The sequence below is a fragment of the Amblyomma mixtum genome, chromosome 2 (genome assembly GCF_055824585.1).
Source record: "Amblyomma mixtum isolate Tamu chromosome 2, ASM5582458v1, whole genome shotgun sequence".
Lineage (NCBI taxonomy): Eukaryota > Metazoa > Arthropoda > Arachnida > Ixodida > Ixodidae > Amblyomma > Amblyomma mixtum.
Genome location: NC_143013.1, coordinates 263,118,908 through 263,135,021, shown reverse-complemented (window position 1 = coordinate 263,135,021; position 16,114 = coordinate 263,118,908). Strand labels below are relative to the sequence as shown.

At 42.4% G+C, this 16,114-nt stretch overlaps 1 protein-coding gene across 8 annotated transcripts in view; it reads left to right on the top strand.

The window, feature by feature from the left end:
* The first annotated feature begins 795 nt into the window (after positions 1-795).
* Positions 796-16,114, top strand: part of LOC149363827 (uncharacterized) — a 56,121-nt gene continuing 40,802 nt past the window's right edge. For 2 of the 8 annotated variants that reach the window (XM_089573776.1, XM_089573775.1), the window contains exons 1-11: positions 796-944; positions 4,444-4,586; positions 5,556-5,656; positions 6,968-7,101; positions 7,350-7,423; positions 12,540-12,598; positions 13,176-13,245; positions 13,472-13,545; positions 13,943-14,039; positions 14,588-14,682; positions 15,531-15,685. In XM_089573776.1, the coding sequence (XP_089429902.1) occupies positions 841-944; positions 4,444-4,586; positions 5,556-5,656; positions 6,968-7,101; positions 7,350-7,423; positions 12,540-12,598; positions 13,176-13,245; positions 13,472-13,545; positions 13,943-14,039; positions 14,588-14,682; positions 15,531-15,685 (1,106 nt within the window). In that variant the 5' untranslated portion in view covers positions 796-840. The other 6 variants (XM_089573777.1, XM_089573778.1, XM_089573779.1 and 3 more) reach the window with 6 other exon arrangements.

The following is a 16,114-nucleotide window of genomic DNA, read 5'->3' as shown; positions in this document are numbered from 1 at the left end:
ACCCACACGGGACGGCGTCCAAACGAGCGCGAGAAAGGCGCGGCCGCACGCGAAACGCGCGTCGTCCCACAGCAGACACACACGTCGCCTGCGTCAGTATCGATGGCCATCTATGTTCATCTCGAAAATGCGGAAAAGACGGATTCGCTCACACGATGCTTCTCTTCTCCCTATGTCATCGCTGGCATCCCGAAGCGCTGTTTTTATAGCGTGCCACCCACCAACCGTCGCACCATATCCTCACTCATGCAGCCATGCTACACTCTACTCTAGCCATGCAGCCATGGAGGTATAGAGCTAATATACCAACTGCATGCATGGAGGTATCCTCCGTGCATCGTGGTGATGGTGGAAAACATTTATTTACAGATAAACTTCGGGAGGTGAGGTATGAGCTGACCCAAAGGGGGCCAGCCCTCACAAGTACTAGGTGGAGGTCCCTAGTTCGGGACCCCAGTGGCGTCGGCCGCTGCCCGGGCTCGCGCGACCAGGGCCCGTTGGGCCTGCAGGTCAGAGCAGCCGAGCAGGGTAGCCATGCATGCAGACCCCACTTCTCAAGCAAAGCGCCATTCAAAGCGCCCGCCTCGGCGGCAGCAGCGGCCAGTGCCTGAAACAAGACCTGAAACGGCCTGAAACGGCAGTTCCGGGTTTTAAAGTTTTGCCAGTAATAAGCGCGAAACAAGTATCTTTTGTGAATTGCGAAAGAATAAATACAGAGCATAATATTTTTTTATGTTGTCTCTTTATCTAACTATATGAGCATAGTCGAACTGAATTTTCAAATGATAACGGTGATCGTCTGCATGTCGTCCGGTGCGCAGTTGGTTCGTTGCGTGTTCGATGGCTGTTTCTGTGGCGCCTCAGAAAGGCGCGAGCAAGCGTTTTGGCAGTGCGTTGTACGAGAGTGAAAACATCGCATACTGTCAGTCGCGACATCCACGGCGGTATGTCCTAGTTATCGCGTTATTATTCAGCTAATAATTCTGTAAACGATGTGTAGTACCGTGTGCATGCAAACATTATGGCTACAGTTTCGCTCCGTTAGAAGTTCATATAACCTTTCTCATTTCGGTCTCAGTGTAGACAAAAGTGCCGTATGTATATGTGATAGACGTGTAGTCAGAAACAGTTAGTGACTGAACAGTTTTTTTTTTTTTTTTGGTCGAGTGCATGAGTTGGAGGGCCAGCGTCCATACCCGTTCCAGACAGATCAGTTCGATGAGCAACCCGCTGTCGTTATAGTTTCGATTTCATACGGTAGTGTCGTATTTATTATTGGTCGAGTTTTTTCCCCAGCAGTATGGTACGATATTGCTTTTTTTATGTTGTAATGGCAAGTTGGATGCTCCTTGCACGTATGTAACGCGCACCATAAAATGCTTCTCTCGATTAAACCGCTCCCTTATTCGCGCAAGATTTTGATGCGGAGATGGATGGCAGTCTTGCTTTTTCAATGCCATGTTTGAATGATATTTGAATGAACGGCTTTTCCCTCCGCCTCCTTCCACTTGTTTGTGGAGAATAAAACTTGTATGTATGTATGTACTTTCTTGATGTGATCAGAATTATAATCGTTTAGCACAATGGTGACCCATAACAAGCAGCTTTCTCACAGTGCGCGTTTGGGGTTGCAACTGTCAGTATAACCTCGAACAACACGTACGGTACTTAGTCATCGATCCCGATGTCGATAAAAAGGGTGCAGGCGGTAAAAGCACGTCGGAAAATGTTTAATTTTAATTCTCTAGCTATTATCTTGAGAACAACGGGTATCTCAAAATGTTTTTTAGTCTTGTTATATCGAATGTGTGGTGTGTTTTATTATGCTACTTCTGCGGAGGGTCCGGCCTCGCTAGGCCTACTCGCCATGTAGCGACCTGGTGTCGCCATTTTTGTTGCAATGGCAACCTCGACTGACGGGGTGGCGGGAGGGCTGTTCGCCGCCATCTTGAGTCTTTTAAAGCCGAGCTGAAAACTGCAATTGTGCTACTCGCCATGTATATTTATAAATACGCAGGTCCGTAATCGAATTACCGTAATTGTGATTCGCTCGTGACTAGCAAATGTGAGTATGTTGTGCAGCCAGGACAGAGGGGGCGTGTACAGACACCACTAAGCCCAACCTTGTCGCTCTTTTGTCACTGTGCGGTTATCTTCAGCTTTGGCTATTTTTCGATTAGCTCAGACTGAGGCATATTTCACAGTTTAGGGATTGTACCTTACAAATAATTGGTTTTTGTGCTTATCGCAACTGTTCCAAAAGCCGTTTAATAGTCGAATTCCTAACTGGGTCCCAGAATACTGTATTGATTTGTTCGTTCTCCGCCGTTTATGCCAGAGAAAATCTAACATCGCCACATAACTTGTTTGCATATATGGATGGTCATTAAGCAAGTTTTATTTCTGTTCTGTAAGCATTTGTAGTAAGCTTGTATAACGATACATATATCAGGTGTCCCAGCTAAATGTAACCAAGCTTTTGAAAAACACGGGATGTCCTAGCCGTCTGAAACCAAATGAGGGTTGTTTAGAGTCGCGGGACCTAGACTGCAGTATTTTTTTTATTCTTCAAGGTTGACCAATTAGTTAAGCTTCATTAACTAACTTTTTAATTATTCACTTGAGGAACAAAGTGTCAATAGAAAAGTTGTAGATCGCTTAGGGAAACAGCTTACTGGGACATTTGCAGCAAAACAATATTTACGTAAAGTAGCTTTTTTACCTGCCTTTAACCATAACCCGCACAATAAGAAAAAGCTTCCGCATGACAACTGTGCCACTTCAACGTCCCAAGACATGCCTTAAAGAATAAAATCCATTTTTTCTGAAGTCCTCTCCTCGATGAGACTTTGGGTGCACATTGAGGCAGAGAAGTGAGTGAGCAGCTGGTCACGTGATAACTTTATTTTAAGGCCAATAAATGAAGTTACGTAAATTGTAACTTGACGGAAACAGCACTACTAGCGGTTTTTTGAGGCGACCTAAAACTTTTTCATTGACACTTTCTTCCTGAAGTCAATAATTAAAAAGTTAGCTAATTAAACTTAATTAACTAATTAACTTTGAAGAGCGAAAAAATACTCGAGACTAGGCCACGCAACTATGAACAACTCTCAATTGGTTTCACTGGACTAGGACACTTCATCTTTTTTAACAGTTTGGTTACATTTAGCTGGGACACCCGGTATATTATAGGTGCAACTTAAAAAAACAGCAGTTGCTAACACTGAGCCGCGGTCCACGGCGTTTTGTACTTCTCTGCTGGCCAATCAGAACAGTAAACGAAATCAACTTCTTAATATTTGACTTTGATAAACGAGCCAAGTGCCAAATTCTATAGCTTGTAATTTTTTTCTTGTGATAATTGGTTCTTGTTTAGATAACAAGAAAAATTTCAACAACGGAATACTTTTTCGTTGTGGAGGAATTCTGTGCGGAAGTCGTGAATGTGGGCGGAGCTTCGCTCCAGACTTAAGCTGTATCAGATTGTACAACATTTATGTGCATTCAGATTTATGCAGAGAAGGAAATAGCATGCGGTCTTTGTAGCTGACTTAGCTGCGGAATTAAATTTACTTATAAAGGGCACCGAATCAATTGTGGTGCTGCTGAATAGTTTAGATTTTGTATGAGAGGACTGGTCATGTGCTTCTGCTGTTATGTACTCTCTCAGAAGTTTCAAAAATATGCGCAGCTTCTCAGCTTCATTGCACCACGTGCTGCAGTTAATCCATTGCGTTTTTTCCAGTTTGGCACCTGGAAATAGACCTCGGCTGTGACCTCGACTGTGACTGTTGGATTTGGTAGGTGTAATGTGTGGCATTTAGTCTTGATCTACCTTACCTGCAGTGATGAAGTAAAACTTTGAGATTGCACTGTGCAGCCACGAAAACGTGCACTGAGGACAAGATAAATAACATGGTTAAGAGTGCTGCCTGCATGTCCATGAGAGTATAATTGGCACTTGTGAAGTCAATGTGTACGACTAAGCAGTGAATGCAAAACATGACCAAAATTTGATAGTGTGAAACATATGGATGATACAACAGCGGAGGCTCATCCTTCGGCTCACCCAGCACTGAATGTACTCATGCAGGTGCACTTGTTTGCACTCTAGAGTTTACCTTGCTATGGTTCATGTTCTTATGCATGCATGGATCCACCATCCGGCCATGCTCACTTATTTGAAGTTATAAATTAGCTTGTGCATAACTATACATCAGATATATGGGCAGTCTACTTTTTTATTCTTCTAAAGTGACGCTTTATGATATGTATGACACGCTTTCATTGTTTTGCTTCCTGCGTCTAATGTCTCCTTGCTTTTTTTGCCATCCTTAGCAGAAGCAAATTCTTCTCAGCATCTAGGTGGTATGCCATGCTTTGTGGAACTTTTTCCCCCTTTTGAATTTTTGAATGCTTGTATTTTTTCTTTTTTTGCAGAAGACAACTAGCCCACTGCACAGGAAAGGCAATGAGCGCAGGCCTAGGACAGCATCGACGAATGCCACCAACACGAGTGGCAACTGTCAATCCTACAAGGGATGGTGATCCTGGATCCTCCAATGCTGCTAGGGGGCAGCCTGGTAAGAGAGCAGGATTAGACATTGCTAGTGAACCGAACTCTTAAGATTTGAAGCTGTAGCTTCCGGACAAAGTTTAAACTGTCTCGCTAGCATTTTTGGCTCATTTGAGTCTAATAATTTACATATACTGTTGGGTTGCATGGATGGAAAATGTGAGGGTATTTCTGCCTTTTAAATTTCTGGCTAAGTATGAAACTTCAATTGTGACGCGTTAGAAACTATCAAAACTGAAGAATTGGGCTTATGCTTTTGCACCGCTTTGCGATTTGAGGGACATTATCTATGCTGGGGATAAGCACAGTTGTAGTGCACGAGTAGGTTCTCCTTTGAGCCTCCCGTGCAGTTCCTGTGACTCCCCCCATCCAGCACCACAACAGCAGTGTAATACTCCTAACTCTGCCGTGGCCTGTCTTGCAGTCTTGAATTTGTTCATTGCCTTTTGCACTGCCTTTGTTTATGGTCATTTTTGTGCATAAATATTGTGATCATACAGTCGCTCTTTTCTGTGCTAGATAAGATGGGTAGCCCGAAGCAAGTTTTAGCTAGTGCCGAAGCTTGTGCTACCCTTAATTCTCATCTATCGATTTTTTCATGATATAATAACTACGATGCTGTAACTGGTAACCTTAGTTCCAAAATCTTTTGAATGTGTGGATGACTGTCTTGAATATGAGACTCAAAATTGACGGGTGAATAAATTTCATACTATACAGGCCTACTGTGCAGAAGCTGTACTACTGTTGTTGAATATTGATACTTTTTTTGTTTTTTACTGATTGTGTCGCTATGATGATGTCGATTTGTGTTCTTTTCCTGCCCTCCTTTTGCATTTATTGCAGTTAGCTGACCACTATTGTCGACAGTTATGGCTGTTAGCTGACCATTGATTGTTCAGCTGCAGTCATAGTTTATGTAGGAAACCATTGCTTGTGGACTTTTTGTACGGACACGGAATTTTTTCTTATGCAGGTGCAGGCATGATCTCTGGGCAACAAAAACTGTGTCGCTCGGAAGGATTAAGAGAGACACATGACATGTTGATTGCATTTAAACTGGAGATCCAGTTTAAGGTAAATACCATGCTGTTTTGTACATCATTTTTTGCATCACTAAGAAAGGCAGATATGAATTAATGATGCCTCGATTGTTGAGCTGCTGGCTGTGTTTGAACTGAAATTATGCACAAATTATTGCCATTATTGCAAAATATGGTTGCACCGTGTATTATATTTGACACTTACATCCATATTAAGTGCTCTTTGTTAAAGATGTCAAATCATATTAGCCAGGCTGTTGCAAGCACATTCATTCACTAGCAGGGTGAAGAATACTCAGCTTTAAGGTGAAAGCCTTATGTATGACTAATTAGCAACATAACATGACATTGTCAGCGTCCAGGAAAAGTGCTCCAGAAGGTCCCTAATGACGTCATCAGCAAAGAAAAACATGTATTCCAAAGGTGCGGGGAATTGAACCAAGGAACTTCAGATTGCAACTTCAGATTGCAAGGCGAGCACACAACCCACAGGCCACAAAACCGCTTCTTGGTGAATAATGGTGAACCTAGTGAATGCATTGCTTTGTGAATGTGTGCTAATGAGTAGGTATGTCATTGTAGAGGAAGGAAAAAATTATGTATTAAAAAGCATTTAATAAAACAGGGTCTGTGATTCTGACTAGCATTTAGCCAATAACGTAATGCCTAACCTTTCCCGATCTCTACTTATCACCTCCATCTGTGCCAAAGCATCATGTTCACTTGGTTCCCTGCACTGTACATATCTAAAATGTGCTCTGGTTCGTGTCTAGAAACAGGCCGGAATAACCTTGGTACACCCCGAACTGGAATTCCCCTCACCATATTTGCCTGGATACCTTCTGCAAAAGTGCCTAAAAGTGATAGTAAAAAGAATTGGCTAGCCGCATTTATTTTCATTAACTGTGTATGAACTAGTCCAATGTATTGAAACTCGGCAAAAGTTACTGCTACCCCCCTTTGTACAGTAGCTGCTCGGTTTGGACCTTCTGCTTGTCGCATAAGTATGGTTGTCAATAGCAGGTCTTCACCCCTGCCACTAATTAGCACTCCTCTGTGCATGTCTGTGTGTGCAAAATCGCGTCATTTTTTTGCACATATATTCAGACATAAACAGGCAATAATTCAATGAGGCTTATTCCTTATGCCATATATATCGCTTTGAAATTTTTTACTGTTCCAATTGGTTCCAGTTAATGCAATTTGGGATTCCATTTGGAACCAATGGACTTTTTTTTTTTGTTGTGCAGCAAATTTCTAAACTTGTTCTTAGCCATTGCACTTTTTTTTCATGGTATGGATGTTACACCTACTTCCTATTTTTTTGCCTTTTGATTTCTGGTAGGAGCGTGAAATAGCTGAGTACCAATCATTGCTTGAGGAGAGGGCATCTCGGGTGTCAAGTCTCTCAACTGAACTGTGTCATGTCAAGAGTACCATGGAACAACAGGTGCAACTTTGTCGTGCAGCTGAAATGAGGTGAGACACTATGCACGTGCATTGCCTTTCTATTTTTTTTTTTTACTCGAAAATGTGTTTTAGTGTAGCCTTCATTTCTTGTGACATGGCTGCAGATGTGAATAAGTGAACGATATGTATACAAAATTCAAACTGAGGGTTGTATCTGCTAACATTATTCATTGGAAAACCCATTCTTATTGGCTTATAAACTGTACCGAGTATGTTTAGTCTTTACTCTTTGTGAACAGGAAGACTTTTGCTTACAGAATCGTGGACATCACTCGTAGGGAGTGCAGTAGCTATGAGGGGTTCCAGGGCTTGCTGGAGAAATTATGCTCATGTGAGTATTTGGTGCATGCACCGTTAAGCCCTTGTACATTTACCTCCTGCAGCTTGTGTTCAGTGTACCTTGTAAAAAAATTCAAATAGCAGCTGAATCTTATTAATGCTTAAGGCAAATGGCCATGTTTTCGTGAGTTTTTTGTTGCATAAGAGGATTTGTAACTGTCTCGAAGGGACCATAGCCTACTACTGGGTGAAATATTATTGCTGACAATATTGATTGCCCATGCTTGGCAGCTCCGCTGAGTATTCCAGTTAGCATGGAAAGAGATGAACCAGTGAGATTTCTTGTTGCAAAGTTTGGTTTTCCACATTGTCACACTTGGGGGCCACACTTTTGCTCTGACAAAAAAAATGGAGGGGACACTTAAGCTCCACCTTAAGGGTGTGATGCAATAGCGCAATGGGTTAATTAATGCCCATATGTGTGGCATTGGTCATCCCCGACCTTACATTCATAGATCCTTGGGAGTCCTCATACCACTCCTGGCACAATGGTGCAGCAGGCAAGTGATGCATCACTCCCCTGCAATGGCAGGTGCTGTCACCCAGGTTGCTCTTCCGGAGTGACTAATCATTAATTTAAATGCCGCTGTGGTCAGTTTGCTTACAATCCAGTCAGCAGATTGTGATGACGCCACAATGTCACGTGATCTAGGTAGCCCACCTGGTTGCTCCTTTTGGGGTTTTTTGCTCACAATGACGACGACGCTGGATTTTCTGCACAACAGGAGCTTTAACACTATCGCGTTAATAAACTGTAGTGGTTCACTCAGAAGAGCACTTACAGCACCTCTATTTTTAAAAATCTCGCTAGCAAATTCATTTCTTTGTTATTACCTTGACGAGAACGGCACAGTATGTCGAAGGAAAGGCACAAAACTTGGCACTAAATAAAATTGAAACCTTCTTCCCTGGCAAAGAAGGTATATGTAGAGGAAAACAACGGGTTTAGAAAGGGAAAAGAAGCAAAGCGACACATACAACATGGGCGCAACACATACAACATGGGCATTACATGTTGAGTGCAATATGTTTGGTAAAGGGGTACGGACACCAAATTTTGGTTCTACCTATGCTTGCTCTCAATAATCATGTGCAACGTAATAGTAAACGTGAACCTTCATGTTGAATTCTTCACCTATGCCTGGTAAATAGGTATAGGTTAATTTCTTTTTGATGCTGCTTTGTTTAAAGTTGATCCAATGTGCATTGAAACTGCCTTGGACGTCCTGCGGATGTTCAGGAAGTCTGCAGGGTGTCCAGGGGAGGTTCATTGCCCATTGGGTGAACTAAGGCTGCGTCATGCCAGCAGACATCAGGTTATGGGAGACATGAAAGAAGTGTGGTATAATCACTGCTTTATTGTTTTTATTCTGACTTTGGTATTCGTCAGCCCTAAGAGCTGGATTCAGAATGACTGAACAAGCAGCTATATATACAGCATTTTCTTTATGCCATCACGTGACCTTAAGTCAACTTACGCATCATATAGGCACTGTTTGGCTGCTGAAACTGGAACTGAACCTGCACGAGAGATACTTGGTCATAAATTATTTACCGGGCAAAGGTGAATTTCAAGCTGTGATCCGTGCTAATAAGATCTTCCAAAGAGAAAACATGCAATGAAAGGTATGTTGTGGGTACTCCATTAAGGGGGCTCTGAAACACCTTCCGAGGAGGGCACATAAACTCACTCAATCACTGCATTGTATCAGCACACCTGAGCCAGGTATGCTCATGGAAGTGAACCCACAGCCATGCATAAAAGTTGGCAAGCTCTTCCCGGTGACTTTTTCAGGCTCACACCTCCTCTGTAGTACCGCTCTTGCATTCAGAGACGACTATTGGTTAGATTCTTTTAGACGTCAGGTAGCTACCATGGCTGCAGCCAGTAAGCAGCGTAGCTCTGGCAGGTCTGGAAGCTCTGCCCCTGACGGTAGGGCCAGTAAGGGGCGCCGACCTTTCAGCTTGCAAAAAGTGACGAGAGGAGAGGAAAAGACGCAAAGATGCTGAAATTTGAATCTACTACAGATAACTCAGCTTCTACAAGGTGCGTCAAAAAATTTCTTGCTGGAGGATATTTGTGAACTACCATCCTTAAAATCATAGGCATGCTGTAACTTTATTACAGTCCCTTTCCAAGCACCTTTACTGATAAAACCTGTACAGGGTTAGCGAAAATAAAGAAAAAGAGGGGAAAAATTGTCTTTACTTTCAGAAGTGCAATTCATCGAGCAGCATTTTTTTATATACATGGGTGCACATGTTGCCTTGTCTAATAAAGACGCAGCACAGGAGGTGTCGAAAAATTTGGCGAAGATGAGCACTGAGCATTGGACAGCTGAAGTTTCCCAGCACTACATCCTGTGCCTTTCTTCAAGATCTCGTCTTTGGCATTATTTCAACCATGCCATTTTTTTTCTTAGTTGCCAGCTTTCTGGGGGTGCCCTTCACCGGTGGTAATTGCACCTGCAAGATTTGTTTTACCTTAATTAGAGTCCCAGTAAAAAAAGAATGTCAAAAATTAAAATGGGAACAAATTGTTTTTTGGACACTATTGGAATCAGTTATGTTTAAAGCCTATTCGAGTCCATTGGTTTTGCATCCAATTAGTTCTAGTTGGAGCCATTTGAGTTTTCTCCGAGGACTGCAGGAGAACACTCTGCCTTGTGCCAGCATTTTTACAGGGAAATTAAAATCATGAAAAATCCATGCTTATCGGGAAGTGAGGCAAACAGACAAGACTTCATGGCACAGAAGTAACGTAATTTCTATGTACATCTACAGACACACTTTTGCTCCCATTTACATATTCTATTCATGGGTGGCACCCGTCTGCTGGAGCCAGTGGCACTTGTTCGTTGAGCAAAGTTACTTCATTTAATCAAGCCCACGGTGATGGTGGAAATGATGAAAACAATTTAGCAGATAATAATAATAATAGTGATTTATTCATCACAGTGATGAAAAGGGCCAAGGAAAAAAGCCAGCAAGGCTTGACGAGCCCTCGGCTCCTATATATACAAAGGCATCAGGGAACAAAGAATGCATATTACGCAACAAAATCACAACAACAAAAATAGCACCAAAAACTTACGATGCACACATTGAACCAAAAGGAAAAATGAAAAGATTATAAAACTACACCTAATTTTTGAAGCGCAGGAAATGCTTACAAAGATCGTGGATCGGCGTACTAATTACGTCAAAATTTTTATACTGTAACGTGTTAAGGTGTTTTGGTAGCTGGGAGGCAATCATTTGTAACCCATAGTTTGTCCTTGGAGTTTTAGTCGGCCATGGGGAGTGTTGTCTAGTGTTATGCAGCGTTTCACTTGGCGTTAGGCAGGCCAGAGTCCCTAAATAATCAGTATGACGCAGTAGCTCCTTCTTATACCCCGAAAGCAGTTGAAAACTATAGATGTCAAAATATTCATAATACATGCATCTTCACAAAGTACTGGTTTGTATTCTGGCTGAAACTATGCAGGAATATACATCTTATCGCCTTCTTTTGAAGCAGATAAATTTTGTCGAGATTTTTTGGGGTAGTCATACACCAGAGGAGGTGGCAATAAATCAAATCGGATAAAAACAAAGATTTGTATATGAGCTCCTTAATCCTCGTTGGGACTATTGTTTTCAGGTGATATAGGTGTCCTACGATTTGAGCAAGTTTAGGCTAGGTAGTATCTACATGATGATCCAATGACATCGTTTCGTGAAAGACGACTCCAAATGTTTAAAATTTTTCTACAACCTCATTCTCTTCTATATTAAATAGTAGTTTTTTATTAGTATGCAGAAGTGTATTCCTTGGTTGGAAGATGACAGCCTTGTTTTTATTCACTTTTATTTTTAACCCATTTAGTTATTTCCAGGTATTTAGTTGGCATAAAATAATGTTTCCTTTGTCTAGCAGGGCATCGCAGTCATTCATTGAGAGGAAAATACTTGTGTTGTCTGAATGAATAAGAAATGCTTCGTGGGTGATGTTTACTGTGTTGTTAATATAAAAGTTGAAGAGCAAAGGCCCTAATGTGCTGCCATGTGGCACTCCACATTTAATATTCTTTAAAGAAGACTCAATACCATTAATGCTTGTATATCTGTATATTGTATATTGTAAGCTGCTAATAATATCTTTTTTTTTTACAAAAACCTCATTAGTTCTCTGTTCTGTGTTAATAGCAATATGCAGGTACCAGTCAGGGCAATCATTGACTTCCAGTTGGATATTCCAGTTGGAAAATTTCCAATTACATATTTGGAATCAATTGGAATGCCCAGTCGGGGCTTCAGATAAGATCAGTTGCACTCATTTGGAGCTTGCAATTTCTTGCAAACACACTGTTACGAATTTTCTAACTGTGGAAAGCCTGACGAACCAGTTGCAATGTCCAATTAGAATCTTAACAGCCTGTTGTATTCATTCAACTGGTTTTGCAAATTCCAAACGGTTCCTAACATTCCATTTGGTGTCATATCTCCCGATTGGATTATCCAAATGGGAGAGAATACCAATTGGAATAGCCAACTGGGACCTGCAAAACCAGTTGTATAATCCAGTGGGGCCAACAAATTGGATCGCTGTCTCCTGTTGAATCTAGTTGGACCCACTTGGCTGTCCAATTAGTTCCACCCAGCTGGAACCAGTTGGATTCATGTGGGATTCCCAGTCTGTCCCAGTGGTACTTTCTCTGCAGCCCAGGTTAAAATCTTAACTGGTCAAACTGGCTTAAGGAACAATTTCCCAGTTGATTCCAGTTGTTCCCAGCTGAGTTCCAGTTGCATTCAACTGGTATCCAACTGGAATCAACTGGGAAATTGTTCCTTAAGCCAGTTTGACCTGTTATGATTTTCACTTGGGGGGGAAGCATGAAGTTGGTACATCAGGAGTTTGCGGAGCCAAATAAAACAGAGCAATTCCAGCTCAACGTATAGTGTGGGCAATTTGCGGGTTCTGCGGTAAAAGCAAGTCATCAGCACTGCCTTGCAAGGTTTTTTTTTTTTTATAACACTAGCGGTTTTGCTTGAGGAGGCAGCTAGAACCTGCTAAGTGGCGACATTCACTTACATGGAACGCGTCTTCCTTTCACTCCTTTGGCAAGGCTATGAAGTAGATGCAGCACTCAAGGAAGAAATCAAGGCACTGAGAGAAATCAACACTGTACGTACCCTTGCACATTGTTAGTTGTTTCTTCTTTGCTGGACAAATACTGTGCTTGTATTTTTAATCTTGGTCTTCATTGGTGCTATCTGAATGATAAGTAGGTAGACTGCATGAATATAAACCACTTTTACTAATAGGTGAGATGGAGCAAAACCTGATTGGCATTTTTATCAAGTGCTCCTTGAAGGCCTTTTGCTCACTGCTTACAAATGCAGTCCAGACACTAGCCAGGAGTGGGAATGGCGACATCTCATTTATATATCACTCTTTATTGGATGAACTCACCTGAGAAAAGTGGCTGATTACAAGAAATTGCCTTTTAAAATTTGTCTTTTTTTTTCAGCCTTCTCATATCCTTTGCTTCATTGTATGCTAGCCTTCTTCAAATAAAAGGGATCTATTTTAAATTTTTTACTCGTAGAGGATGTCTTCAGTGATATGGTGTTATATGATTGTGTAGGTGTTGCTTACAGCCTTGCTCATAGTGTGCTGGTGTTATAAAGGATGTGGTGGCATTTTTAGTGCGTGCATTGTAGCTCGGGTGCTGAACATAATGTTCACTGTCTCATTGCAGCTGCTTCCAACACTGCTAGACTGCACTAAGAAGAAACTGAAAGATGCACTTGCTAACGTGGCATCTATTAGTGAGTTTCCTTTTGGACAAGCTTCTTTATTATTCGATTGACTGAGAGGACGAGGCAAAAAACACAGTGAAAGAAAAGCAGTGTGGTTGAGATATGTCGCTTGATTGACAGCTTTGTAGTGAAAGGAGGAATGGGTGCACCTTGGTAGGTCTGTGTTGCCATCTAGTGGCAGACTGTGTGTGGCAACGGCACTTGGTTTTGTTGTCATCCGCCAACATGTTTCCAGAGGTGAGGTGGGCCAAGAAAAATCGTCACTTGACTGAAGAGCTCGAGAACTGCAAAAAAGAACTGGACAACAAGGTATCATATTTGGTCATGCCATTGACTTGCCAAATCTGTCTGCATGTAGCATAAAAAAAAGAAAATCGGGACAGGTTAGATTATGTCTGAAACCTGCATGCCATGAGCATAGATGAGGATGAGTACGATCCTGAGGGAGGTTTCACACTCAGTCGTTTGAGGTTTGTGCAGTGCTAACCGAATTAAAACGGCGCACTATAAATTTACTTCCACGATTCTTTTTTATATGGCTACTTGCCATGCTCAGAAAACTAGGAGGATATTCTGTGAACTGCAAAAGTTATTTTGTACGAGTCATATTTTTGTGGCATCAAGATTACAAGGTGTATTTTTGTGCAGTCTATATTCAGTAGACAAAGATTGCGAGCTGAATGAAATGACCACTTTCTACACGCAGTTGCACATTTTCAAGGATGCAGAGGATTCGAACCAGATTCTGATGGGCCGTCTCAATGATCTTCAGCTGCGGATTGCTTCACTAACGGCTGACAATGGTGATGCTTGACTTCACTCACACAATTAATTTTCTGCATGGTCCCTTCTATGAGGGCTTTAAGAGTCCTGAAGTTGGTTTTTTGACTAAGTGCCAATGAAAGAAGTAGACATCAACTTACCTGCGTAAATTTGCACGATTAGACATTGCCATATCTGTCTTTTGGTGTTAATGTGCAATAGCACTTTTCTGGCACATGCAGTAGCATGACCACTTATAATTACCGGTGGTATTACACTTTGGGTGATGTCTCATCGCACTCCGAATGCCATGCGTTACCCAAAGTCTAGACCCCAAACACATTTTCTTGAAGAACCAAAGGGAGACCGAAGCTTCAGCACATTGTCCCATGGCTGCTTTGGGTTTTCTTGTCTTGCTGACTTCGGTGTGCTGATAAGGTTGAGAACTGTGTGGTGCACTGTATTGTGGGTATGGCAGCTGGACGTGCCGGCATTTGTGACCATCTGGACACTGCACATACAGCAGCGTCAGTCGTGGTGTTGCTCTGTGGAGTGACTAACTGCTGTTCGTGCTCTCTCACACACACAGCCCAGTGCCACCAGAATATGCAGTGCCTCGTTGAGGAGCACTCGAATGTGCTCGAGGTCAACAGAAGTCTGATGTCCCAGCGTAGAACTGAAAAGGTTTGTTCCTCATGATTTCGGCTGAGTAATCAAACCTATAGAGACCGTATTCATTCTCAGGTTTGGCAGGCGGCTGGAAGTTGGCATGTGGCAACACTGTGTACTTGCAGGCACATCGTTAATGAGTTTTGTACAAAAAATTTGTCACGGTTTTAACTTGGTTACACCTATTGTAGTGAGAAAGCATTCCTAAATTGCCAAGGTTCAAAGTTTGGCAATGGCCCAGCCCAAATTTGGAGGTCCTCGTCATGTCAGGCTTGCTCAGTTATGGCTAGACATTCGTTGTGGTCCATATCTGCCAAGGTAAAATTTCAAAGGGGGGGTGGGTAGGCCAAATTTTGCGGGTGGCCCGAGGTCAAGATCAAAGGCCATGCCACCATGGTGGACCATGAGGGTCATGGTGAACTTTGTAGACATGGTACACCTTATGCAGCTTACAGTAACGCTTTGCTATGGTAGGCGTCACAAAGTTATTTCAAGGTCATCCAGAGACACTGAATGGGAGATGGTTTTCCATCGAGTAGAGCTTCCCCTCTAAAAGCTCCAACATAGAAGCAGGCATTTGAGCAGGAGGAGCAGGTTTTCTTCTTTTGCTCAGCAGTGCTATGATGTGCTTGCAGCCTACAGGGAGCTGGGCTTCCTGATCAGATTATTCCAAACACTGTGACACTCTTGAGGCTGCAAAGCAATGATGTGAGCCGCGACTGGCTGTGTGTTCGAATGCCATGTTTTACAGCCACAGTTGCCTGCATGTAGGTTTTCTGTGCTACTGACATCATATGCATAAGTAATCTCAGATGTGGTTGCATTTGAAATGCCTTTTGTTTTTTTGTCATGCCTGACCCCAGGAGGAGAAGGACCAACTCATTGCACAACTGCGAGTGCTGGCCAGCAAGCTGTGCAACCCGTCTGACTTGGACGATGGGTCGGTCGTGAAAGTTCTTGAGGCCTTAGACAGTGCCATGCAGCAGCTCAGTGATGAATGCAGCTCCTTGCACGAGAGGTAAAAGTTAGACAGGGTTCAGTGCAGCCACAGGCTTGCCGTCCCATCCCTCATATATTGCTGTTTTCATCTTCTTGTGAGGACTCCACTGCAGGACGAAGATTTCAGCCAATAACCTTAAACATTTATATTTTTTTTGTGTATGGCTGCCATTAGGGAAAACAAAGTGATGTGCTGCCACTATGTTGTAGTGAAATAGACCATTCTTACACTATGTTGATTCAGTCTGAGATGGGTACTTCTATTTTGCTTGCTGGTGGTATGTTTGAGCTCATTAATTTGTGAGGACAGGCATTATATGCGAGGCGCTTGAGTTTTTCAGCATGGGAGTTCAGTATGGAGTGCGGCCAAGTTGTATACCCAAGGTATCTGTTCATCTCTTTTAGCAGTATACCTTTCTTCAGCCGTGATGTGGATGTATGCCGAATC